The sequence below is a fragment of the Littorina saxatilis genome, linkage group LG17, assembly GCF_037325665.1.
Source record: "Littorina saxatilis isolate snail1 linkage group LG17, US_GU_Lsax_2.0, whole genome shotgun sequence".
NCBI lineage: Eukaryota > Metazoa > Mollusca > Gastropoda > Littorinimorpha > Littorinidae > Littorina > Littorina saxatilis.
Window position 1 is genome coordinate 68,351,887 of NC_090261.1, and position 26,592 is coordinate 68,378,478.

The following is a 26,592-nucleotide window of genomic DNA, read 5'->3' on the forward strand; positions in this document are numbered from 1 at the left end:
AACATGTGTTTTCATCTTGTACCATTTTAAGCCCAGAACATGTGTTTTCATCTTGTACCATTTTAAGCCCAGAACATGTGTTTTCATCTTGTACCATTTTAAGCCCAGAACATGTGTTTTCATCTTGTACCATTTTAAGCCCAGAACATGTGTTTTCATCTTGTACCATTTTAAGCCCAGAACATGTGTTTTCATCTTGTACCATTTTAAGCCCAGAACATGTGTTTTCATTTTGTACCATTTTAAGCCCAGAACATGTGTTTTCAGATCACTCCACTGCACTGTGCGGCCATCAACCCCAACCCCAAGTACCTGACGCGTCTGCTGTCAGTGGAGCCCGACATCAACCTGATGGATCGTTCACACAGACGCCCCATCCACTACGCTGCCGCTTGCACCGACACCAAGCCCCTCGAGTTTCTCCTCACAAAGTAAGGGCCACTTTTCCTGCATTCACAGGGATGGCCAAATCTCAAAAATGTTTACTTGCCAGCCGGGCGAGTAACTTCAAGGAAGTCACTAGCCCGCCAGAAATGTTGCTGGCCCGGTACATACGACACAACAAATTATGAGTGTCAGATTTCATTTCACAATTAAAATGGCGGAGATACGACAGGAGCCTCATTTTTGTTTCACCAGAACATGGCGGTGATTTTGCAGACGACAGAAGTTCCTTAAGTGTTTATAGGGCTTTAACCCTTGAAAGTACATTTGACCAGAATTTTCACTGGCCAGCCGGGCGAGCTTCCAGACGGTTTCTACTAGCCCAGCTGTTTTCTTACTCGCCCCTGGCGATCAGGCGGACGATTTGGCCATCCCTGATTCATGTGGCTAGGCCCCAAGCTTGATTCCCATCAATTTGAGTACAGTGGTACCCACCTTTTAAGATCTCCAAAAATCTGAGAAAAATATCGTCAGACAAATCCCATGGTAAATCATACTGTTGATGCTGCATATAATCTTCGTTGTTTCAATTTGTCTGTTTGCAAGTCCCTGTGGCAGTGTTACTGTGTGAACTCGGATCAAATGAGTGTAGGCTGTGCCCAGGGTTTATTCTTCAGTCCTTCTCTCAGTGATACAGCGTCAACAGCAAGCTTTACCACACTTATCTTTTGGGTTTGTTCTCTACTTGATTTTGTGGGAATGTGTGCTGCAAGTTCTCTTGTTTTTGTGTGACAGGGGCGCCAGTCCAAATGATGTGGACACCCAGGGTAACCTCCCCCTTCACAGGGCTTGCATAGCGGGGCGTGCACACAACGTCACTGTGCTCTTGAAAAACGCAGAGTTTAACAGTAAGTGACAGAAAAAGCTTTGTTGTGATTTTCTTGTTTTAGAGGTTTGATTCTGTGTTGGAAGGATTGCTTCTTTGTCTTTCTGTCTGTCTGTCTGTCTGTCTGTCTGTACTTTAGTTTGTTCCCTTGTTCTTAGAAGGAAGGGTGCAGGCAGGGCTGATGTACATAAGAGGAAAAAGTTTTCAAAAGTAAAAAAGTGAAAACTTGTATTAGCAACACGGTACTTGATGGTGCGTGTAGCATTGTTTGAAGTGAGGGATATATGTTGAACTAGAGGAATACCCGCTTGGCCGGGTGAATTGCGAGATTCTTGCAAATACCGTACGGGATTGACGCCACACGAAGGAAGGGAGATAAACGCGCAGAACACTGGAGAAGATAAGGAAGAGATAGTGGGAATGGATGTACAGAAAAACCAAAATCGGTTCACCGCGCCGCGCTTAGAGCACGTGTTGAACATTTTCATCGACCAGATTGTGTCCGGGGTCTACCTGAATATGCCCACCAAATTTGAAGCAGATCCATCGAGAACTTTGGCCGTGCATCGCGAAGTGACAGACAGACACACACAAGCCGTATATAGATATAGATGAGATGAACAGATCAAGAAAAGTTCATGTTTTATAAGACATAAGATTTTGTTTTAACCATGTCCAGTACACTAGAAATATTACTTGGCTTGAGTACATTTTTTCGTTAACCTATATTGGCTGTCGTTAACCTATATTGGCTGTATGTTGAGTATAGTATACTAGGAAGGGTACAAGGCTGATGTACCTAAGAAAAAGTCTTCAAAAGGACAAAGTGATAACTTGTATTAGCCACACAGTACTTGATGGTGCGTGTTGATTGTAGTTTCTAAGTAGCAAACTGTGTGGACTATTGTTATTTGACTTTTTCTGTTTCTGTTTTCTCTTAGAAAGTGGGGATGATCAGACAATCACCAAATGGGGGATTGGAGGCATCGACCGCAGCAACCGCAACTCCTACTGCCCCATTCACATTGCCGTCATGAATGGACACATAGTCAGTGCCTCTCTCATTCCCCTTTATCCAGTTACAAATACGTGTTCTCTTTCTGTGTTCATGTGCTGCTCATTTGACAGCCCAGGGTGGTGACTTGCAAACAGAGGATTGTTGTGGAGTGATTGTGAATCACAAAGTACAGAGTGGTTTGGGATGAAGTGGGTATTAACCACAAGTGGAAGAGAGAGAGGCGACTACTTTGTAAAGATACTTAACATTTTATGGCTTCTTTGATCACATATCAAACCATCAGCAGAGAAAATCAAAATGTTATTTCTCTTTCGCTTTCTCCGAGTAAAATGCAAGGGTATTCCCTCTTTCACAACCCATACGAACCCGACCGAGTTATGATGGGAATTTGTCTATTACTCAATGTAGCTTATCTCAAAGCATAAAAGAATTCCGATGCTGCAACATTTCCACTTGCCTTGTAAGGCAACTCCTCAACGTTTTTACTTGCCCAACAACGTATTATCAGCTGCGGGTAACTGGGCGTGTCAAAACTGTGTGTCTGTGTTGACAGGAGGTGCTGAAGGTGCTACTGAAGAACAAGGTGAACGTGAACAAGCAGGTGTCAGCCGGCAAGAACAAGTTGTCTCCCCTGATGATGGCGGCGGAGCTGGGTAACCTGGACATGGTGCGACTGCTGGTGCAGAGTGGGGCCACCGTCGAGCTGCTGGGTACGACTTTAAACTTCACTTTTACACCGCAAAAGTAGCATCACAAATTCTGAGAAATGTGCTGCTTGAGCACTCACCGCCTTGCATACCAGTATTAGCTCAGTGTGCTGTTGGTAGGGTTTATTTCAAGCACAAATTTAATCACATATTCTTACTCCAATTCTTATGAATGCATTGACTTTAGTCCCACATGCTAGATGTCGAAAAACCTCTCAAATTACCTGCCCTTAGTAGGGTGGTAACCAAGCTAAAAGCGACGCCATAGCCGTTGCTATGGCCTGACCTTGCTCGGTTACCCATAACACCCTGCGCACCACGTGAGCGCCAGCATCCGTAATAATCATTCTCGACTTTCGACAACACACGGTGGACGTGTCCGAATTTCGCTCTCACTTTGGCCTTCTCATGCCTGCTCGTCCTTGAGACTAGCCGGTTCTTGGGGGTCTACCTGTCCGTCTACCTTTTGGTGAGATCTTTCCTGTTTATGTTTGGTATAAATGTTGATAGCTTTGTGTTGAACACGCACGCAGAAGGTTTTTGTTCTGGGTGACTGTTTTTCGCCGGTCTTAAAATGGCCGACAACAAAGCTAAACGTGGCGCGAGACTGGAGGGTGACAAGGCTCTTAGCCTGGTTTAGAAAACTATACCTAAGAGTAGCCTAAGAACTTTGATTTGCCTATTATGCGGGTCTTAGATCCGTCAAACAGCACTTCTTTTTATGTTCCTATCCCTCCGAGGGCGGGTTCAGTTCTTTCACAGCTCGCTTCCCCTGTTGGGGTTAATCAGCCTTTAGGCTTCTTATAGACTTTTTGTTGGATCGTCGTCGGTGCGACTGATTAGGGGGGGGTGGCCGTGTGGCTATTCTTTCCCCTTTCTCTGCGTAAGAGGAATCAGTCAATGTCCTCCTTTTGGGGGGACTTAACGATGTTTTGGTCTGTATTCTCAGCTGTTTCAGGCGCGATCGGCGGTTCCCGCCCTCCCGTTCGTCAGCTTCGCACTGTGGTCAAGTGCAAATGGCCTGTTCGGTTCAGCCCGTTTTTTGCCTCTGGTGGCTCTGGGCTGTTCTCGAGCACCCCTTTCTTTTAGGAGGGGGGGCCTGCTCCCTGCCTGCGTCTAACCACTCTGATTACCGCCGGTACTTCACAGTGTGTTACGCAGCCCCCCGCCTATGGGGGGGGATAGGGGGGGCGTTCCTGCTTCGCACCGTCGTCTGGTGCAAATGGCCAGTTCGGTTCAGTCCTTTCTGCCACTGGTAGACTGGGTTGTTCGCGAGCACTCTCTCCTTTAGGAGAGGGGGCCGGCTCCCCGCCTGCGTTGGCCGCTCGGCTTGCTTTAAAACAGCACTGCTGGGTCGGTCATGCAGCCCCCTTACCGTGAGGAAGGGGGAGTGGGGGGGCACGGTAAGTCACGGCCAGGGCTTGTCCCACTCTGCCCTTTGCGGGCAGGGGGCCGTGTTAGCTTCCCACCCTTTCCCGCCCCCCGGGCGCGTTCGGGTGGCGGCTTTCCAGGCTACGTTACATACCCCTTCTCTGCTCCATTTGGGGCAGGATGGGGGGGGGGGGTATCGGTGGCTCACTCTTTCCCGCCCACCGGGCGGGATCGGGTGGGGGCTGGAGTAGCGTTCCACCCTTTCCCTCCCTCTGAGTTGGACGGGGTGGGCGCTGTTGGACTGTCTTCACAGTCTGTGCCTCAATTGTCCTGGCCCGACAATCGTTCGCCTCCCCTATCGGGGTGGGCGGGCGGTGGGCTATAGGACTACGGCAGGTGGACGGAGGGGGGTCGGCCGTTGCTCGGTTCGTCTCTCTCCGTCGCTCTTACTGCTGTGACGAGCCACCCCCCTCCCCATCTGGGGCATGGAGTGGCTCAGGCCTTTCTACACAGCGGGGGTGCTATGTACGGCTTTCCAGGCTACGTTACATACTCCTTCTCTGCTCCTTTTGGGACAGGTGGCTGTGTTAGCTGCCCGCGCTTGTCGCGGGTCCACCCTTTCCCTCCCTCTGGGTTGGACGGGGTGGGCGCTGTTAGACTGTCTTCACAGTCTGTGCCTCTATGGTCCTGGCCTGTCAATCGTTCTCCTCTTCTATCGAGGCCTTTCTACACAGCGGGGGTGCTATGTACGGCTTTCCAGGCTACGTTACATACTCCTTCTCTGCTCCATTTGGGACAGGTGGCTGTGTTAGCTGCCCGCGCTCGTCGCGGGTAGCGGTCGCGGAACAATGAGCTTGACTCTCTTTTGTTCTCGGCAGGGTGTCTCGCACAGTGGTCAGGGAACAATGAGCTTTGCTCCGTTTTGTTCTCTGCACGGGCTGTGCCGGCTGTCTACCTGGGACAGGCGGAGACAGAATATACTCTTTCTCTCCAGTCTCCCATTCTTTGTATTCACAATGGTCTGCGGGGACTCGGCTATAGTATCACCTGGCCAGTGGTCATTGTCCTTAGCCAGCATAGGTCACCCCCCCCCCCTCCTAGGGGTGGGTGAGTGATAGGGCTACTTGGCTTTGGCAGGTGGACGAGCGAGGATCGGCCGTTTACGGCCGTTTCTCTGTTTCAGTCCTTACCCCCTCTAGGGGTTGCGGCTGTGCTGGACCACCCCCCTCCCCACTTGGGGTGAGTTGTGGTTCAAACCAGGTAGTCTGGTTCTTAGCACTGGGATGCTTCTCTCGCACAGTGGGTGGGGTAAGATGCGCCGGGCCCGGCTTTGTCTTGTTTCTCCACTCTATCTCCTTCTCGGCAGAGATCTGTGCCAGTTACCAACCCCTCTTCCCCCCACCTCTTGTTCAGGTGGGCGGTTTTGGGTTGGCAGTCAGAGACTGATCACGCTTTTCATCCACACTCTTGGCGGTGTTATCGGCAGGAGTATTTAGTGCGCGACCTCCCCGGTCTCCCCTCCTTTTGTGTTTTACACAACTGGTGGTTAGGTTCGGACTCCTTGTTGGAGGAGGGGGAGTGTATAGGGTTGCCTACTGGTTGTAGGCTTCCCATACATAGAGCGGCTGCTGTTGCAGTTTACTTTGTCCCGGATAGGTTGGGGGTGTCTCTCTTCCTTCCTCTTCCGGGATGGCTTTGGGTTTTCACAGGCTTTCTCGCAATTTGTTTCATTTGCTGAGTCTCCGGTGATTGCCTGCCACATGCCACACTTTTGGCTTGTTCCGCACCTTAGGATAGTGGTCTTCATCCTACACCTTTCCCGCTGCTTTATACGCAGGGGACTGCTGGCTTCGGGGTTTCAGGCTGCTTCGTCCTCACTTTTAGTGCGGAAGAAGATAGCAGGGAATTTTCAGGCTCAGGGTCTGATCCGCATTTTTTATTGCCAGGGGCTAGTTTCTGGCTTCGCTTACAGACCACAGGGAACATGGAGTTTTTATGATGTTACTCCTCCCTCTCCTCTCTTGAGGAGCTAGGATGGCATGGTTTGGAGTTTTCTGCTTTGGCTGAGACTCTCTTCTGTGCTTTCTTATAGGCAATCTTATCCTCCCTGAACGCTCTTTTGGGTTAGGGAGGATGCCTTGGGTAAGGCTTTAGCCAGGCTGCTGGCAGCTTGGGCTAGGGTCGTCACTGAGCGGAGAAGTTTCTCGGTGACGTTTTAGGCCCACACTATTTTTGCTTGGTGTGATCTCCTTCCTTTACAAGGGGTTTGATTTCATGCTGGTTGCAGGAAGCAAGGGTCAGGCTTTTTCGGGGGTCGTTAAGACCTACTCAATAGTTGGAATCTTTCCCTTCCTTCGTGGACCTCTGGCAGCGCATTTATGCGCTCCCGGTTACAAAGGGGTGTTTTGGTTCAGTGTCGCCTCCCTCTCTGCGGGAGGTGGGTCGGCATGGGCTAGAGCTTTCAGCTTTGGCTGAGATTTTCCTCGGTGCTCTCACATGAGCTTTCCTTCTGCGTTTCTGCACACAGGAAAGGGCTCGGTTTCTGGGGGGGTTGGTCTCTGGACTATCTCGGGGGCTGGTTGAGCTTTTTCAAGGTCAATCAGCTTGTCAGCTGCACTTCCTTTTGGTGTTGAACCAGGCTTTTTGCCTGGTGCTCTCAGTAACCAGGCAAAATTCCGAGCTGTCCTTATCCCAGGTTTTTTACCTGGGCATGCTGTTCGACTTTGTCTCTTGGAAGGTTTATTCTTCACACAAGAGAGAATAGGGAGGCTTTTAGCGCTTTTCACTGCCAGACTGGCACGAGAGCAGGCCTCTGCGGGGTCTTTAGACCCGATCTTCGGTCGGACGGTATCGATAGCTATGCTGGCCCTCTAGTCTTTCCTCAAGTTTTTTGGGGGGTTCGGCCTCACAGGTCTGGGACATGAGGGTCCTCCTCCAGAGTGGGTTCCTCCACGCCGGAAGGTGGCTGGAATCCTTTTGGATCGCTCAGGGGACTTTTTTCCCTAGCTTTGTTTCCCCCTGGACTTAGACCGCTTTTTGGATGCGTTTTCGTCTAGATGGGGCCTGCAATGGCGATTGCAGTCTTGAGGCTGTGATGTAGACGTGAATCCTTGGGCTTCTCTTTTGCCTGAGGTTAGGAGCAGTAGCTCTTAGTCTACTAACCTTTCCTTTTTGGCTATTTACAGGCATGTCCTGTTGCATTCGGGCAATTCGTCTGTTGCTTCTTATGTGAACTAGCTGGGGTGAGCAAGTTCTCACTCCCTGTCAGACAGAGTATAAGGGATTCTGATTGGGTTTTCACACTAAATCATTTTCTCAGGGGAATTTCTCCCCGGCCAGCTCTGCGATCGGGCCGACTCGCTCAACAGGTCCTCTCAGGGCTTGCTCAGGGGTTGGCCCATCTGCTTACGGGCCTGGAGGCGTGCTGTTTGTGTTGTAGATCATGGGTTCTTACTCTGTTCTTTGGGCACGAAGCATATATTTCCTCCACTTTATCTGGTATGCTCCTTGTTTGGCCTCTTTGGCCAATTGGGGATTTAGAGCGGGGGTGCAACTCCTTAGCGCCCCTCTCTCAAGCCAGGTGGTTTTTCACCTCTGTTTCAGTTTTTGGCTTTGGGCAGCTGGGCCTCTTCTTTGAGGTTCCGGCGTCTCGGCTATCGCAGCTGTTTTGAAACAAATAGGCCTCTCTTCTGTTGCTCATGGCGCTCTTGTGGGCATGATCAAAGGACCTTGTTTTACGAGGTTTAGAGGCTCCCCCTTGTTTAGCGCGTGGGACTTTGTTCTACTTACTCTGGGCCTCAGCCCTATAGGGCAGTGAGGCGCATGCGCTTTTGGGGTTTGCCAGAGGATGTAGCCTTAGGGCTTTTGGTTCCGTTTGTTCACGGTTTTTGGTCAGGTTTTGGGATTTCAGAAACCTGGTCAATATCCTCTGGTGTTTGATTCCCTCCTCTTGGGAGGATTCTCGCTCCGGGAGATTCGGATTTTCTAACTGTCTGGTTAGACTTTTTTAATCCATTTTTTGACGTTACTGTCTTTTGGAACCACGAGCTTTAGCTCAGGTTCTTATGTCTTTACAATGGAGCGAAAGAGACATCTTTTATTTGTCTCTCTCTAGGGGCTCTGCTACATTTATTGCCGTGTTGCGTTCTGGTCGCCTAGGCGAAGCTTTGCAAACGGCTTACTGGAGGTCAGATGATGTGTTCATCGGTTTCTATCTTTGGGATTTCTCCTGCACGCGGCTAGACGGCTCCAGTTCATTGCTGGTTTTAGTTGCTGCAGGGCAGGTTCTTACAAGGACATAAGTAGGTTCCCTCCACCTTTAGGAGGAATCTGCATTCATAAGAATTGGAGTAAGAATATGTGATTAAATCGAAAATTTTTAATTAAATTTTGATTTAATATAATATACTTACCCAATTCTTATAGTTAATACCCTCCCATCCGTCCCCGCTGGATTATGTCCTTGGGGGTTTGTTTGACTAATAGTCTCGAATGATTATTACGGATGCTGGCGCTCACGTGGTGCGCAGGGTGTTATGGGTAACCGAGCAAGGTCAGGCCATAGCAACGGCTATGGCGTCGCTTTTAGCTTGGTTACCACCCTACTAAGGGCAGGTAATTTGAGAGGTTTTTCGACATCTAGCATGTGGGACTAAAGTCAATGCATTCATAAGAATTGGGTAAGTATATTATATTAAATCAAAATTTAATTAAAAATTTTCGACTTTCAGACAAACTGAATCGGTCAGCCTAGACACACGCTGTTACAAACGGCAACACGTCTGTTGATTTTTCCCTTGTTTCAACATGTGTCACGCACACTGTCATCAACGGTAACACACCTGTTGTTTTTTCCCTTGTTTCAACATGTGTCATGCACACTGTCATCAACGGTAACACATTTGTTGTTTTTTTCCTTGCTTAACATGCAGTGTCGTCGTTTTCTTTTGTGATCAGACAAACTGAAGCGGTCAGCCCTGATGCACGCTGTCATCAATGGCAACACCAACGTGGCCAGTTACCTGCTGTACCTGGGCGCTGACCCCAACCGCACAGACTCGTCGGGCAACTCCCTGGTGCACTACGCCGCCGCATTCGGCTGGTACCACTGTCTGAAACTGCTGGTCAAGGACGCCGGGGCCACCTACAACAGCGACAATGACTGGAAGGTGAGCACAGGGGCAGGATGTGCAGATGGGAGTTGAGGTGTTTGTGATGCTTTTAGATGAGACGTATCCCGTAAATCCTCAGTTTCAACGCTATGACAAGAAAAGTGTTCAATCTAATTGTAATCTTTGCAAGGGTTGGGCATGTTATTATTCCATCCACAACATAAGAGGCAACTCCAGTTAAATATCGACTTAAGGTAAGTCTCGTCCAACTTCTATTTGCCTCATACGTAGTAAAAGGAATAATTATTACAGAACACTTCAAAGCTTTGCCATGCTTGGAACTGGATAAACACTTCCAGAACTCCAACATAATTATCATCATAAAGTACAGCAATTTATAAATATCTCAAATATAACTATTTTTGCAGACTACCCCGCTGGCTATTGCCTTCCTGAAGGGTCAGCCTGGCATTGTGGATTACCTGCTCAACCTGCCTGACACTGACATTAACTTCCAGGATGAGAAAGGTAAACTACATTGCTGTTCACCCAGGTTGCAGACAGTACTCTTTATAAGATTGTTTTGAGTTCCTCCTGACCGTATTTTCTCCTCCCAAACTTATTTTTACCCTTCAGAAAATAATTTTTTTGAAAAGGACATTTGATTTTGCAGACTTTGCAAGGAAAATTACTTTTCTCAAAGAGGGTGAGGGGGGCTAGTAGCTCAGTTGGTGGAGCACTAGACTTGTGATCCTTGGGTCACGGGTCTGAATCCAGGCCAGGACAGATATGGGTCAACTGTATCAACATCCCACCCCCATGTCACCACACTGGCACATGAAAGACCTCTGTCATTCTGCCATAAATGCAGGTGGCTGATTACACCTAAACACGTACAGACCTGGGTAGCACGACTATCGTTGCTGCTAGCTTTCCACTGGGAGGAAGCGACACGAATTTCCCAGCAAGAGGATAATTAAGTACATGTAATGAAAATGAAATATGGAAGGTGTCCTTCCTTGGGAGGAGTCCTCTCATCAGAGAGGCCTTACATTGCATGTACTACCATGGGTGAAAGTAGCCCGTCAATTGACTGAAATCCGTCAATCTGAAAATAAGTCTGATGGAAATTTCGTCAATCCGCAATTTTTATTAAAAAAAAATAAAAGAAAAATCTTTTTTTTTTTTTTTTTTTTTTAATTTTTAAGCGGAACGCGTTTTTGAACTGCTATGCGGTAAACCCCGTAGGTGAGGCTTCTTCGCTTTCGTATTCGCTCTGCATCACGATAAAAAAAAGTTCTCGCGTTTTGGCAGGCATTATGAAGTGGTGACACGATTTCTGCGACAAAGATACCGGTTTTGGCGGAAAACGCATGGACAGATCTTATTGATGCTGGTCTAGCCAACAGATGGCGATGGGACTGGTTGGAGTTCATGAAACTAAAACTGTGTGTGATAAGTTTGGTGCTTGAAACTCAAGTGCTTTTCCTTGAGAACTTTGCACTATAAGAGATGCTACTGCTTAGTTGCTACTTTGTGCAGTGCTACATCATGCTGTTTGCATGTGTGACATTCTGTTTCATCATTTATTTCAATGCCTGTCTGGCAATGTTTGCTTCTTATAATTAAATATTTCGAACTTTTATTTCAGTTGTTCAGATGTTCAGTTTCTATTTCATTTAGTAATTGGCTGTTGTCAATGTTAATTGTTATCAACCGTGTCGTTGTGTTGGAAGATGCAAGTGTGAAAAGATACAAAAGAAAAATGATTACTTCTGTGAATTGTTTTGATTTTGTTTACCCTTTTTACCATATCATTAGAATCTGAAGGTATTTTTTTGACCTGCATGATAGTGACAAAAAGTGTATTTTTTTGCCAGGAAAGGCCACAAAATCACAATGTATAATGCGTACCCCGCCAGGGCCTGGGCGGCCCCTGGACCCCTGCCTCAAAAAATTTTCAGTCAATTTGATTTTCATAGCTTTCACCCATGTACTACTGTATGTAGAAAGAAGAAATGTAAAACAAACTTGAGAGAGAGATGCTGTTACCATTGTGTGTATAAAGAGCTGGTGGTGTTGAGAGAGAGTGATGGATGTTCTTACCATTGTGTGTATAAAGAGCTGGTGGTGTTGAGAGTGATGGATGTTGTTTTAAACTCACTGTATTATATTAATTTTATGATGAATGTGTGTGTGTAATGTGTTTGTGTGTGAGAGTCTATTTTGCTTTTGTACATCACCGTGAGCTCTGGCGAGATGGGGCGATCAATAAGTGTTCATTATTATTATTTAATTATGATGTGTGTGACAGGCATGACGCTGGTCAGCATTGCAGCGTCCAGTCAACTCCAGAAAGGTCTGGACGAACAGATCAAATACCTGGTGATGGACAAGAAAGCCAACCCCACCATTCCAGACCTCGAGGGATACACTGCAGTGAGTACAGCACAAAATGGCAGAGATATTTTTTCTTGCTCGTCAGTGACATCTGAATAGTCAATAGCTAACTTGCGTTCATGGTGTTCTGTAAGCTGTTATGTTGCGGTGGTGTATTCTTTCGTCTCTCTCTCTCTCTCTGTTTGTCCCTGTAGCTTTGTGTATCAGGTGTGATAAACGTAGTCTTTCCTTTTGGTAGTATACATTCAGTTGTGTAATCACAAACATTCTTGTTGTTATTGAGTGAGTGTGTGTGTGTGCGTGTATCTGATGGGTTCACAGGGCGATGGGAGAGTGCTTGTATCCTCCATGACCCTAATATTAATTACATATAAATCAAATTGTGATGTTCCTGTTTTGTTGTTTCCAGTTGCATCACCTGTGTGCCAACAACATCAAGCTGAAAGGCAGTCAGTGGGTAAGTCAGCCCTGTCGCTTGACCGTGTTTTACGATTACCATGGGTGATTTTATGTGAAAAAGTTAAGTCATTACCGTACATCGTCTATTAATAACCTTGTAGTGTCATTATTATTGATTCAGGCATTGTAGAAAAACAAAGAACAAAATGTGGTGGAAAAGAGCTCCCTACTATTTTCATTCTGGTTGAGTAGTGAGCGGACAGAAAAGTAGTGTGGACCTAAACCTCATCTTCAGCAGTTGAATATTGCATCAGAGTGAACTTTGCAAGTTAGCTAGGATAGAATAAGCACAAGCACAGAACATGTTTTGATTAATTCTGTCTTGTTTGCTTACAGGCACCGGCTGTGTGTGACTCAGCCATGGAGACCAGCGTGAAGATCGCTCACATACTGCTGGACAGGGGCTGCGACGTGTCTCAGGCCTCCAACGTGGGCAAGACACCAGTCTCTCTCGCCCTCGAGCAGGTCAGACAACACTTCTTGTTTTGTGCATTTCACAGGGTTTGAGTTAGTTGGTACCACTGCCTGTGCCCGGCTTGGCACTTGTTGATGTTTTATACATTTCTCTTGCTTTGAGTTAAGTAGTACCACTGCCTGTGCGCAGCTTGGCACTGCTATGAAATTTCACAGATTGTTTTTCTCTTTTCACAAGCAGTTCTACATTGTACTGAATAATGAAAGAAAATTCAATAAAAAGAAAAAAGAAATTATGCAACTTTGGTGTGGAAATACAGCTTGGTTTTTCCAATTTACATGTGTGGATACAATGTCTTAGGGATAGGATGAAGCTACATGCATTGTCAGTCTGAGAATAATCCATTTTTACTGCTGCTGTTCAGAAGCCTTGCTCGTTTCTGTTGATTGCGTGTTACACGGGCTGCTTTTGCTGGACAACACTTATTAGGTCTGTAAAATCAATACCAATCACTTCCCTCAGTGCATGTACACCAAGCAGTACATGTGCACCAGTGTGCCTAAAATGTACAGTGTGTTGTGTTGGGTGCAGGTGAACTCGAAGCTAGTGCAGCTGTTGGTGCAGCAGGGTGGAGAAGTACCGACAGAGAAGAACAAGGAGGAGAAGAACGTGCTGCACATAATGGCTGAGCAGTGCTGCAAAACATCTCTCACCCAGCTCCTGCTTATTCTCGCCGGGCAGGTAAGAGTGGAGTTAACTTTTCTGTTGGCATCACTGTCTCAGACTTTAACATTTAGATAAGACCATCCCCTACTTGGTCACATATAAACAATCAACACCCTGACTGCTTTAGTGCTTGCTCTGGTAACTTGGAATTTTTAAGGCCAAAAAGAAAAATGTCTGTTTCCGGTAACATCGCCGAAAAAAATAGGGTTGGTCGGTTATTTTTTTATTTATTTTTTATTTTTTATTTTTATTTATTTTTTTTTTAAACCTTTTTCTTCCGTTTTGTTAACGTCTTTTTACGTGTTTTTTTTTTTTTTTTTTTTTTTAACGCTTCCTTAGTTTACTTACAATTATTTAGCACATGTTTTTGACCCAGATATATTGAAACTAAATAAAGTATACTTGACTTCATATTTGTTTGTCAATATAACACTTACCTCGACAGTACTATTCTTGCACATTATCTATTATAGGCCGAAAAAATTGGACAAAACGCTGAGTGGGTACAATTATCTCCCATAACCATGCGCCACCGTGGATCCCAAGCACTGTCCGAGTGCTTCCCCCTTACAGGATGTAGGTGGCGCGTCCTCTTTCTTTTTTCGCGCGTGTCAGACCGGCTGTGTTTCTGCTACGCTCCCGGATTATTTTGGACTAAGAGGCTCCTTTTCTGTGTGGACTATCACCTGTTGGATTATTGTGTGTTATTCCACTTCTGGCTTGAGGCTACGTTGTGTTTCCTTCAACTTGTGCCTCCGTTTTTGTGTGGCGGACTCGGCGTGCCTCCCGTCCTACTTCGTGGTGACCGGTCGTCTGCTTCTCGTTTCGCCGCATTCACTTGAGTATTGACCTAAATTTTCTTTGAATTTTGTTAATTCTCGGTCTTTAAGGGTACGTACAGGGCGAGGTAGGATGTCTCGTCCTGTTTTGGGCTCTGGTTCTACGGAACCAGAGTCTGCCGGGGGCAACCCTTCTCCGGGCGTCCAGCGTCATGTTTTACGCACGGAGAAGGGGATCTTTCGGCGCTCCGACTCTCCCTCCCCAAACGCTTTGCGTTTGCGGCGAGGGAGGGCGGAGAAAGCCTGTTTGAGCAAGCTCAATGCGAGCTTGCTCAAACAGGCTGGGCTTGAGCCTGGGACTTCGGGCGGGGCTGCGCCGTCGAAGGTTCGGGGAAGTTCGAGGGGAAAGAAAAAGCTTCTTTCTCCTTCTCCTTCAGTGGAACAGGCTTCCCCCCCTTCGACGCCGTTGTCCGGCCCTACGGGTCCGGATGGTACGGTACGGGACCAGTGTTTCGGTCGGGACCGGACCACCCGACCACCTCTGTTGGTCTGGGTGGTCTGGCACCGAACCGGAACACACCGGACCTACGGGTCCGGAGGGTACGGTACCGGACCAGTGGTCCGGTCGGGACCGGACCACTCGACCACCTCTGTTGGTCCGGGTGGTCTGGCACCGAACCGGACCATGCCGGACCTACGGGTCCGGATGGTACGGTATGTCCACGTCCGGACCGAGCCACCCGAACACTTCTGTGGGTACGGATGGTTCGGTACCGAACGGGACCTCCGGATGGTGCGGGACCGGACCGAATCTACGGGTTCGGATGGTCCGGTACCGGACCACCCGACCACCTCTGTTGGTCCGGATGGTCTGTCACCGAACCGGACCATACCGGACCACCGGACCTACGGGTCCGGATGGTACGGTAGGTCCACGTCCGGACCGAACACTTCAGTGGGTACGGATGGTTCGGTGCCGTACGGGACCTCCGGATGGTATGGGACAGGACCGGAACACCGGACCACCCTACCGGATCGGTCCGGACCACCCGACCACCTCTGTTGGTCCGGATGGTCTGGCACCGAACCGGACCTACGGGTCCGGATGGTACGGTATGTCCACGTCCGGACCGAGCCACCCGAACACTTCTGTGGGTACGGGTGGTTCGGTGCCGAACGGGACCTCCGGATGGTGCGGGACCGGACCGGACCTACGGGTCCGGATGGTCCGGTGCTGGACCGGTGGTCCGGTCCGGACCGGACCACCCGACCACCTCTGTTGGTCCGGATGGTCTGGCACCGAACCGGACCATACCGGACTTACGGGTCCGGATGGTACGGTGTGTCCACGTCCGGACCGAGCCACCCGAACACTTCTGTGGGTACGGATGGTTCGGTACCGAACGGGACCTCCGGATGGTACGGGACCGGACCGGAACACCGGACCGGAACACCGGACCACCCTACCGGACCGGTCCGGACCACCCGACCACCTCTGTTGGTCCGGATGGTCTGGCACCGAACCGGACCTACGGGTCCGGATGGTACGGTACGTACGTCCACGCCCGGACCGAACCACCCGAACACTTCTGTGCGTACGGATGGTTCGGTGCCGAACAGGACCTCCGGATGGTACCGGACCTACGGGTCCGGACCTACGGGTCCGGATGGTCCGGTGCGGGACCACCCGACCACCTCTGTTGGTCTGGATGGTCTGGCACCGAACCGGACCACCGGACCTACGGGTCCGGATGGTACGGTATGTCCACGTCCGGACCTAACCACCCGAACACTTCTGTGGGTACGATGGTTCGGTGCTGAACGGGACCTCCGGATGGTACGGCACCGGACCGGACCACCCTACCGGACCGGATCGGCACCCCCGACCGGACCGGACCATTTCTTTTCTGATCAGACCCCATGGGTTCCTGTTCAGTCTATAAATGGCGGGGGTTCGTTGGCTGGGCTGACCCAACAGTCGCAGGGTTGTTGTTTTTCTCCCCCTTCGGCTGCTGGAGACGTTTCGTCTTTGGGGCAGGGGTCTTCGCGGCCTCTTGCTTCTGTGGGCGTTTCTTCACAGCCTGCTTCATCGCTTTCGGCTCTTCCCCCTCAAGCTCCCTACACTCCTGCTTTTGAGGAGTTGTCGGGAAGTGAAGAGGAGAGTGAGTCGGAGGACGATAGGGAGGAGGATCAGGGTCGCCCTGAGGTTAACACTGAACCTCTACCCTTGCCGGTTTCTGATGGAACTTCCGAAGCTATGCTTCGTACTTTCCAACAGTACATGACAGACATCACGCGGGGTCTTGACGTCACGGATGCCTCTCTTAAGCGTCTGTCGTCTAGTGTTGACACACAGGACGTGGACCCGGGGTCTGAGGACGAGAGGCAGGAGGCTCGTCCTCGCACAGCTAGAAGGACGTTTGAACAGTTTCAGGACGTCCTTCCCTGAGACGCCCTCTCGTCCTTTGAGTCCGCTTCGGCCCGGGCGCGGGAGGCTCACGCCGCGTCTGCCGGCGGCTCGTTTTATGAACGATCCGGCCGCCGGCAATTCGCGTTCCACCCTAGTCTAAGTGCCACGGTGGAAGCGGCAGCACATCGCCTGAGGAGTACAGATTCACGTGCAAACGCGACCTATGTTCCTCGGGAGGACGCGGGTTCAGTGCCATGCTTTCCTTCGGGAGGCGCACCTCCACTGTTTCCTCGTGTCCAATCTGTTTCGTCCCTCCCTTTTCCCTTTGACTCTCGAACTCTCCCTTTCCAGACTTCGAGTGTTTAGGGTGGGACTGACGGTGATGTGTTCGTTGGGGAGGTGCCTTCGGTCAAGAAGGTGGAACTGAGCTCTGCTTCGTTCCACAATCTTGAGGCCACCGTTTCTTCCACAGTCGAGGCCCAATCACAGGCCTTGACATGGATGAGCACGCTGTCCACACTGTTGGACCCTCCCAATCGGGCAGAGTCCGATTCCACTCGGGTCCTTGACACGGTTCGAGTGGATCGGGCTTTGCATGCCGTGCGATCGTGCGTGACGTCTGCGGCAGAATTGGCCATTGGAACACGGGTCCACTTTATTGGCCCTGTTCCGTGATCATTTTCTGCCTACTTCTATAGTGCCTCCGGATATGAGGAAGAGTCTGAGGAACACGTTTCCTCAGCCTTCTTCCCTCTTTCATCCGGACACTGTTCGTTCTGTGGTGGAGTCCACACGCCAGAGGAACACTGATTCTCTGATGGTTGGCCTCGCTGCTTCGGCGACGGCGGCGGGGAGTAAGAGAAGTGCTACAGTCACCTCCAGCTCCCAGCCTCAGAAGAAGAAGAAGAAGCCAGTTTCACTGCCTCCTTCTTCCTCCTCTTAGGCGCCTGTTGCGTTCCCAAGCAAGACGAAGGGTGCTCAGACAGGTAAGGGGAAGCAGCACCACCAGGGGGGGTGGTCGCAAGCCTGCGCCTGCCCGCCAGCAGAATTTTCAGTGAGTCCCGGCCCTACGTTGACGCCCCCTCAAGTTGCCCCTCTTTCGTCCGGCGGTTTCCTTTTTTCGGGCCCGCGGCATGTGGGGCAGACTGGTCTCCAACCAGTTTTTCTTGAGGGTGGTGTGGTCGGGGTTTTCTCTACCGCTGTCGTCACAACCTCCATTGTCCGCTCTACCTTGGACGTTCCCCCCTCCTCGAGAGCCTGCCAGATGGCAGGCTCTTCAGGACGAGGTGAACTCGTTGGTCGAGAAGAAGGCGGTCTACCCCCTTTCTCAGCCTTCTCTGGGGTTCTGCTCCCGCCTGTTCACCGTCCCCAAAAAGGACGGCCGGTTCAGGCCGGTGTTGGACCTCTCCACCTTGAACTTGTACCTTCACAGGTGCAAGTTCAAGATGGAAACCCCTTCGTCGGTCCGGTTGGCCATCCGGCCAAACGATTGGGCCATGTCTGGGACCTCCAGGATGCTTACTTCCACATCCTGGTGGCCCTGGGGTACCGACATCTGCTCTGGTTCGTTTGGGAGGGCACGGTGTTCGAGTTTCGGGCCCTCCCATTCGGCCTGTCCTTGGCCCCTCTGATTTTCAACGGGGACAACAACACCACATGCTTAGCTTACCTTCGCCACCAGGGGGGCACCAATTCTCGGTCCCTCTCCCTGTTGGCGGAGGAGATTCTGCTCTGGTGCCAGACCAATCAGGTCCGGATGTCAGTCCAGTTCGTTCCGGGGAAACTGAACGCCCTGGCCGACATTCTCAGTCGGGGCGATCAGGTTCTCTCCACAGAATGGACCATCGCTCACAACGTTCTACAGCGTCTGTGGGCAAGGTGGGACCGTCCTCTGATCGATCTGTTCGTAACTCGATTCAGCGCTCGGCTTCCCAGGTACGTCAGCCCCTTTCGAGACATGAATGCGTTCCACTTGGACGCATTCACTCTCTTGTGGAGGCTCCTCGATGCTTACGCCTATCCCCCGACATCTCTGATTCCGAGGGTGCTGGCAAAATATCTGCAGGAACGACCAAGACTGATTTTGGTCGCGCCTTACTGGCCAACAGCTCCGTGGTTTCCAGATCTTCGCGGTCTCACCCACGTAGACCCTCTACCTCTGGATCTGGACGGGGGAGGTCTGCTCCAGCCTCGATCATGCCTCCCTCATCCACGTCCAGAGAGTCTGTGCTTGACCGCATGGCTCTTGTGCGCTCCAAACTGCTTGCACTAGGATTGCACAAGAGTTCAGTAGAGTTTTCCTTGAACGCTAAGAGGCGATCAACTAATCAGCTCTACGACTTACGCTGGAGAGCTTGGGCCACCTTCGCCTTGTCCAAGGGGATAAAGCCGCTTTATCCCTCAACACAGGACTTGGCCAACTTCCTGGTGGAAGTGTATCAAAAGAAGAGTCTTTCTTCTAAGACTCTTCTTGGATACAGATCTGCCATCGCTTCCACGATTGCGGCCGCTACTGGTCGCAGAACTGAACACTTGATCAGGTCCTCCCTCATCGCTAATGTCCTTTCGGGTATTAGCAATGCAGCGGTGTCTAAACCTCTGGTTTCATTTCCCAAGGGGGATGTCTTTCTGGTCCTCAAACTCCTGCGTAGCAATGAGTTTGAACCCCTGGCAGGCATCAGTATCAAGTTGCTGATTTTTAAGACTAATTGTTCCTCATCGCTTTAGCCACTTGCCGTAGACTCAGTGGTATTCAAGCTTTGAGTGGCCTGGACTTTGACATTGAGTTCACCACACAGCAGTGGTTGCTAGCATGGTCACGTCAGTCTAAGGTATGTTTCTTGGGTATATTTTCTTTTACGGTAGTACTGTTCGAAAATTGCCTGGGTATCTTAATCCTTGGATTTAAGTGATTTTGATTAAGGAGTTTAATACTCTACATATCACCCTCACACCACTCTGGTATTCTGTGCAAGAATAGTACTGTCGAGGTAAGTGTTATATTGACTGTAAGGCTTCTTTTTAAGCCTACTGTCTATATGATACTTACCGAGACAGTACTATTAGAGTTTCCCTCCCGCCTCCCCTCTTGATATGTTATGGGCTTTTTGAGGGTCTGCAGCTCATAAAGAAAGAGGACGCGCCACCTACATCCTGTAAGGGGGAAGCACTCGGACAGTGCTTGGGATCCACGGTGGCGCATGGTTATGGGAGATAATTGTACCCACTCAGCGTTTTGTCCAATTTTTTCGGCCTATAATAGATAATGTGCAAGAATAGTACTGTCTCGGTAAGTATCATATAGACAGTAGGCTTAAAAAGAAGCCTTACATTTGTGGGGTTTTTTGTGCGAAAAGCGAAAAAAAACCTTTAGGGTCGGCGCTTAAAAATAGGGTCGGTCGGGTTACCGGAAACGGACATATTTTTCTTTTTGGCCTAATCAATTGATTTCAACAACAAAAAGGGCACCAGATCTGAGACAGTGAGATGAAGTGGGACTTCAAAACTTTGTACACTTCTCCCTGTTCAATGTTGAAATGTATGTTGGACTTCTATATAATTTATAAATCGGAGGCTAATGTTTTGTCATTTTTTTGCCACAAAGCTTCAAGTTAGGGCAGGTTACTGCATTTAGCTGTCTTACATATTGCCTTGCTATTCATCAGTTGTAAGCCAAAAAGGACTATTGGGTAGGTTGACTTTCAAAGGTTAACCACCTATCTTTGAGCTTCCGTACAGCCGTGTATTTTTGCATGTGTTTTCACTTAGTCCAGGACCATTATTCTCAGTATCATATTGAAGACGCATTTAAAACAGGCTCATTCAAATATGAAATGTGTCAGCAGACATGAAATGAGTCCGGAAACAGCAAACTCATTATATCCAGTACAGTGGAGCCCCCTGAAAAGACCCCCCAAAATTGAGACCTCCCCCTTTCAAAACCTTGCTTTTTCAGACTTTCTGTTGATAACCTGTGTAAATGTACCCCCATTTTGAGACTCCCACCTTGTTAAGACCTGATTTCCTCAGATTTTCTGTTGATAACCTGTGTAAACGTACCCCCATTTTGAGACTCCCACCTTTTTGACTCACATGCGAAGCAAAAGTGAGTCTATGTACTCACCCGAGTCGTCCGTCCGGACGTCCGTCCGGAAAACTTTAACGTTGGATATTTCTTGGACACTATTCAGTCTATCAGTACCAAATTTGGCAAGATGGTGTATGATGACAAGGCCCCAAAAAACATACATAGCATCTTGACCTTGCTTCAAGGTCAAGGTCGCAGGGGCCATACATGTTGTCTAAAAAACAGCTATTTTTCACATTTTTCCCATTTTCTCTGAAGTTTTTGAGATTGAATACCTCACCTACATATGATATATAGGGCAAAGTAAGCCCCATCTTTTAATACCAGTTTGGTTTACCTTGCTTCAAGGTCAAGGTCACAGGAGCTCTTCAAAGTTGGATTGTATACATATTTTGAAGTGACCTTGACCCTGAACTATGGAAGATAACTGTTTCAAACTTAAAAATTATGTGGGGCACATGTTATGCTTTCATCATGAGACACATTTGGTCACATATGATCAAGGTCAAGGTCACTTTGACCCTTATGAAATGTGACCAAAATAAGGTAGTGAACCACTAAAAGTGACCATATCTCATGGTAGAAAGAGCCAATAAGCACCATTGTACTTCCTATGTCTTGAATTAACAGCTTTGTGTTGCATGACCTTGGATGACCTTGACCGTGGGTCAAGGTCACATGTATTTTGGTAGGAAAAATGTGTAAAGCAGTTCTTAGTGTATGATGTCATTGCTAGGTTTAGTTACCCTAAAGGTCGAGGTCAAGCATGTGAGTCGTATGGGCTTTGCCCTTCTTGTTATGACCTGATTTCCTCAGATTTTCTGTTGATAACCTGTGTAAACGTACCCCCATTTTGAGACTCCCACCTTTTTAAGACCTGATTTCCTCAGATTTTCTGTTGATAACCTGTGTAAACGTACCCCCATTTTGAGACTCCCACCTTTTTAAGACGTGAGGTCTTGAAAGGGGGTTTCACAGTAGCATGTCAGAGACGCACATTTACCAAGGATGTGATTGAAGCGTGACCAGCGCTGTCAACAGACTCCCCCAGCGAGCGGGGACCAGAAGAGCACAGGGGGCGCCACGGGGCAGGAGAAGATGGAGGTGGATCAGGTCCCTGGTGGCGCGGGGGATGCCAGCAGCACACAGCCCTCCACAGACGCTCGCCACAGTCTCAAGGAGGCCCTCAAGAAAATGGCCGGAGAGTCTGACTTCCTGGGCTTCACTCCCTTGCTTCGTGCCTGCCAGGTTAGTAATGACAGGCGCCAGCCAGATTTGTTCTTACTAGAAACATGTTTAAAAAAAATGTGATGAGCTGTCAAAATATTTGGAACTCGAGTAAAAGATCTATTTTTGTAGCAAGTCTTATCTTAGCTTTTATGTCGTTTACCATAACACTGGAAAAGTGCCTCTTGAACAAGTACTGGCTGGAATGGTTTTTAACACTTCTTGATCACGAAGTGACAAGATTGCAAATGTTCCGTCCTATTGGGTACATGAAGGTGTAGCTGTATGCAAATGCTAAGGGGTTAGCTGGGACAGTTCAGTCATGATTTAGAATCATGCAAAGCAAAAGTTTTCTCTTTCACCTAGATCTTTACAGCAAAACCAGGCATGGGAATTGTCCGCCGAATGGCGGATTTCCGCCGAATTTTTTTTTTGTTCCGCCGAAAATGCAAAAGTGTCCGCCGAAAAAATAAAGGGGGGAGGCACACAAAAAAAGCACCGGTTACTTTGGCCTTTGCGCAAAAGCCCGCGAAAACTTTCCGTACTTTGTTCACGCACTGCTACCGCCCGCCTCAGTTATTGAACTATTATGTTTGAAAGTAAACCAGATTGCACAGATTGTGTTACAAGTTACATTTTCCTGTTTGTCTCAACAGATAATTTTTTTTACAAAGTTAAACCATATATAATACATGTAAGCAAAATTTGGTACATTTTTGTACTAAAAACTCTGATTCTAAAAACAGAATTTAATGGCAAACTTGGAGCTCAGATGACACCAGATTGCACCATCTGGGTTCTTTGGAGAAAAAAAATTTCCGGGGGGGCATGCCCCCGGACCCCCCTAGTAAGGCTAGGCGCTTCGCGCCGTCGACTTGACGCTTCGCGTCTTCAGTTATAAGTTTTCCGCCTTTTTTACAATTTTCAATTCCCATGCCTGCAAAACGTTTCAGCTTCATAAAAGGTAGAATGTTTTTCATGAGATGAATTTGTACTTCTTCAGTGAGTTTTAGAAATGGTAAAAAGCCATATTCTATTTAAAATGACGGCCGAAATGATTACAAAATGTTCACTTACCACCTACAGCTAAACCCCAATGAATGCTCTGTTACAGGTGTACAGAACCTACCAGGTGCCCAGGAATCCAGTGAAGAACCAGGTAGAGAGCGAGCAGCAGAACGGGCGTGATTTCATCCAGGCCCTGTTAGAAGTGGCCGGGGCTGACGTCAATGCGTCCGTCAAGGGAAAGATCCTTCCTGATACCAAGGAGCCTGTTTACGCAGCTGAAGGTATTTGTCATGAGAAAAAAATATGCATTCTATTTTGTTGAAGCCGTTGTTGAGTAAAGAAGAATGTTTGTACAACAGAGAAGAAAAAGTGCAGGTTCATTCAGAACTTCTGCCTTGAGCTTTCAGTCTTTTGTGAAAGTAATCTCCACAGAAGTTTGTTCTTCTGTAAAGTCTTGATGCACTGCAAAGAAGACAGCTGACTTTTATGATCTCTTAAATGTGGTGTAAGAAAAAAGATTTTGTTTGTGGAATAGCTTTTACAGAGTTTGGCCATGTTCACTTTTAATTGATTTTGCAACGTTGGCAGCCTTGTTTGTTTCTGATATGTAATATAAAGGGATCTGTGTGCTCATCATATTTTATATCTCGGGAAGAGTGGCTGAACAGTTACAAAAGATTGAATTTAAAGAGATCTATGTTGGTAGTGTGTCTATTTTAGATTTGCAATGTGAAAAGATGCATTTATCATATCCCCATGCTTAGAATCTAACCAAACACAGGTGTGATACAGAGAATAAGATCTCTTCATCGTAACCTGTCTCTATTCCAGGCATGTGTGGCACTGCAAATGTAGGCCGGAATCATGCGGGAAGCCAATCTGATAACATGCCTTTGTCACTAGGCAAGTACACGGCCACACACATGATGGTGAGCTGTGCCGTGGAATTGCCCATCACAGAAGACGAGGAGGAGATCAAACACCCGGGCCTAGCGCTCATCCTGCGCTTCAAGCCTAACTTAGAACTGGGGGACAAGGAGGGCAACACTCCTCTTGTCCTCGCCACTCACAGCCGCAATGCTGAGAAAGTGAAAATCCTGGTAAGCTTGGGTGTGTGTTCAGTCTTCAGAGTTAGCTGATCGGTTTTTGTTTTGTTATATTTGCTCTTTTGTTTGAGAGAGAGAGTGTGTGTGTGTGTGTGTGTGTGTTTTGTTAGGATGAATAATGTGGCTGTGGCTGTGAAACTGTTGTTACATTTTTGATAATTGACAGAATTCCTGGTTTGTTCTTCTTGCAAATTTTCTGCTTGCTTTCCAGATTCAATTCAAACAACTGGAAATAGAACCTAGTGCAATTGTTGATGATTTTTGGCGTGAGCTATTACAAGTTTTCAAAGTGTGAGACTTTTCCTACTCTTCTTTTTGTGTGTGTGTGTATGTGTTCTTTCTTTGATCTTGTTACTTTAATATTTCAGTTGACCAAAGGAGCGAACCCCAACGTTTCCTTCAAACATATGTACCAAGCAAAGGAAGGGCGCATCACGCCCTGTCTGTGGCTGGCCATGTAAGTCTTTAGTCCCTGACTTGCTTGTGATTACAACAGCTAGTATTGACAGCCATTTAAAACTATTTTCCCTGTGTGCACGCAACTCTTCGTGTAAATTCATAGCCATTAACGCAGTTATTGGTTTTCCTGATTAAGACATCGTCGAGGATGTTGAAGTCAACAATGGAGCGGTCAGAGGTACTTAAGTCTCCAGGCAGAATTTCATAATTTTGAACAATGTTCTGCGTTTCAGACGGGTTAGATTGTGTCTTGTTGCAACATTGTTTTTATTAATGACAAACAAGTTACAACTATTTAGGAATGCTTTTCCCTGGAGCTATTTAAGGGCTGCTGTGATGTTTTGCCCATCTTTTGTTAAGAAACTTTAGTAAACATAGACTTCAAATGGCTGGTGTTGTGTAACCAATAAATAGGACGCAAATTTGGCATTTTCACATCTCCAGAAATTATTCCTGAGATCCAATGATTGCATAATTTTCTGTATTTTTATTTTCATTTTATTATTCTTTTATTCCGGAGGAGAGGGCATGCTTACAGGATTTTTACAATGATGTCATACCTGATCAAATATAAACAAATAGTTAAAAGTGTAGTTTTTGCAGGCGCAAGGATCTGGCCCTTGTGAGGCTGTTCCTCAAGCACGGCGCCAATGCAAAGGCTGTGGAGCCTGAAAGCAACAAGACTCTGATGCACTACCTGGCCTACGACAGGAGTAAGACCATCTCTATCTCTCTCTCTCTCTCTCTCTCTCTCTCACTCTCTCTCTCTCTCTCTCTCTCTCTCTCTCTCTCTCTCTCTCTCTCTCTCTCTCACACACACACACACACACACACACACACACACACACACACACACACACACACACACATACACACACACACACACACACACCCTGTGGATTTGATCCCCACATTCGGCAAGGGATTATTTTACAGAGTCAAGTATGTGTAGACTCTCTCTCCTTGGGCTCGGAACACCCCCGTGTGCAGGCATTCACATGATACAGATCCCTGGCTCACAGCAAAAGTCTCGGGGCTTGGAGAGCACGGAAACACGCATTGAGGAGGGGGGGGATTGGATAGCGCAATTCTGTTGCACGCTACCAGGGGTAGTCGCACGAATGTCTTTAAGGGAATTGCCAAAGGACAAGAAGATATACCAATGTAGCATTTCTGGACCAAAAGTCATCATAGCCTAGCCAAGCAACGTTCTTGTGCGCCTTGGCGATAAACACACAGAGCAATTGCTGCGTTATGCTAAAGATTGCTACGCTTAATGAAATAATCACAAGCATGCAATAGTTCCCTCTTTCTTTGAGCCCTGGTACTCATTGTAGCGGTCACAAAATCCAAATTGCTACACTCTGAGGCTTCACAAGGGTTGGCAGGTCTCAACACAGACTGCGGGAATTCTTTCAGGTTCAGAAGCGGAAGTGATAGAGCTGCTGAAGGAGTTGGTGCAGAAAGGCCTGAGCGTGAACGACAAGGCCAAGGACAACACTACCGCGCTACACATCGCGGTCACCGAGAACAGCGGTGACGCCAACAGCAGCACAGCTCTGGAGGAGTTTCTCTTGTCCAACAAAGCTGACGTCTTCGCCAAGACCAACAACGGTGTCATGCCCATACACTGCGTCTTCGTACAGTATGTTGCCCCCTTTTCTCTCATAACGCTAAGACCAACAAGGGTGTCATGTCCATACACTGCGTCTTCGTACAGTACGTTGCCCCCTTTTCTGTCATAACGCTAAGACTAACAAGGGTGTCATGCCCATACACTGCGTCTTCGTACCGTACGTTGCCCCCTTTTCTGTCATAACGCTAAGACCAACAAGGGTGTCATGCCCATACACTGCGTCTTCGTACAGTACGTTGCCCCCTTTTCTGTCATAACGCTAAGACTAACAAGGGTGCCGTGCCCATACACTGCGTCTTCGTACCGTACGTTGCCCCCTTTTCTGTCCATAACGCTAAGACCAACAAGGGTGTCATGCCCATACACTGCGTCTTCGTACCGTACGTTGCCCCCTTGTCAATAT

The 26,592-nt window shown here is 48.2% G+C and overlaps 1 protein-coding gene across 4 annotated transcripts in view; it reads left to right on the forward strand.

The window, feature by feature from the left end:
- LOC138952311 (poly [ADP-ribose] polymerase tankyrase-like) overlaps positions 1-26,592 on the forward strand; it is a 110,104-nt gene that overhangs the window by 34,070 nt on the left and 49,442 nt on the right. For 2 of the 4 annotated variants that reach the window (XM_070323948.1, XM_070323951.1), the window contains 16 exons: positions 268-431; positions 1,180-1,292; positions 2,212-2,318; positions 2,842-2,998; positions 9,323-9,534; positions 9,906-10,005; positions 11,792-11,916; positions 12,287-12,334; positions 12,673-12,801; positions 13,343-13,492; positions 21,774-22,001; positions 23,095-23,269; positions 23,820-24,088; positions 24,463-24,551; positions 25,157-25,266; positions 25,973-26,198. In XM_070323948.1, coding sequence (XP_070180049.1) covers positions 268-431; positions 1,180-1,292; positions 2,212-2,318; positions 2,842-2,998; positions 9,323-9,534; positions 9,906-10,005; positions 11,792-11,916; positions 12,287-12,334; positions 12,673-12,801; positions 13,343-13,492; positions 21,774-22,001; positions 23,095-23,269; positions 23,820-24,088; positions 24,463-24,551; positions 25,157-25,266; positions 25,973-26,198 — 2,402 coding nt within the window. The remainder of the gene's footprint in view (positions 1-267; positions 432-1,179; positions 1,293-2,211; positions 2,319-2,841; positions 2,999-9,322; positions 9,535-9,905; positions 10,006-11,791; positions 11,917-12,286; positions 12,335-12,672; positions 12,802-13,342; positions 13,493-21,773; positions 22,002-23,094; positions 23,270-23,819; positions 24,089-24,462; positions 24,552-25,156; positions 25,267-25,972; positions 26,199-26,592) is intronic. The other 2 variants (XM_070323950.1, XM_070323949.1) reach the window with 2 other exon arrangements.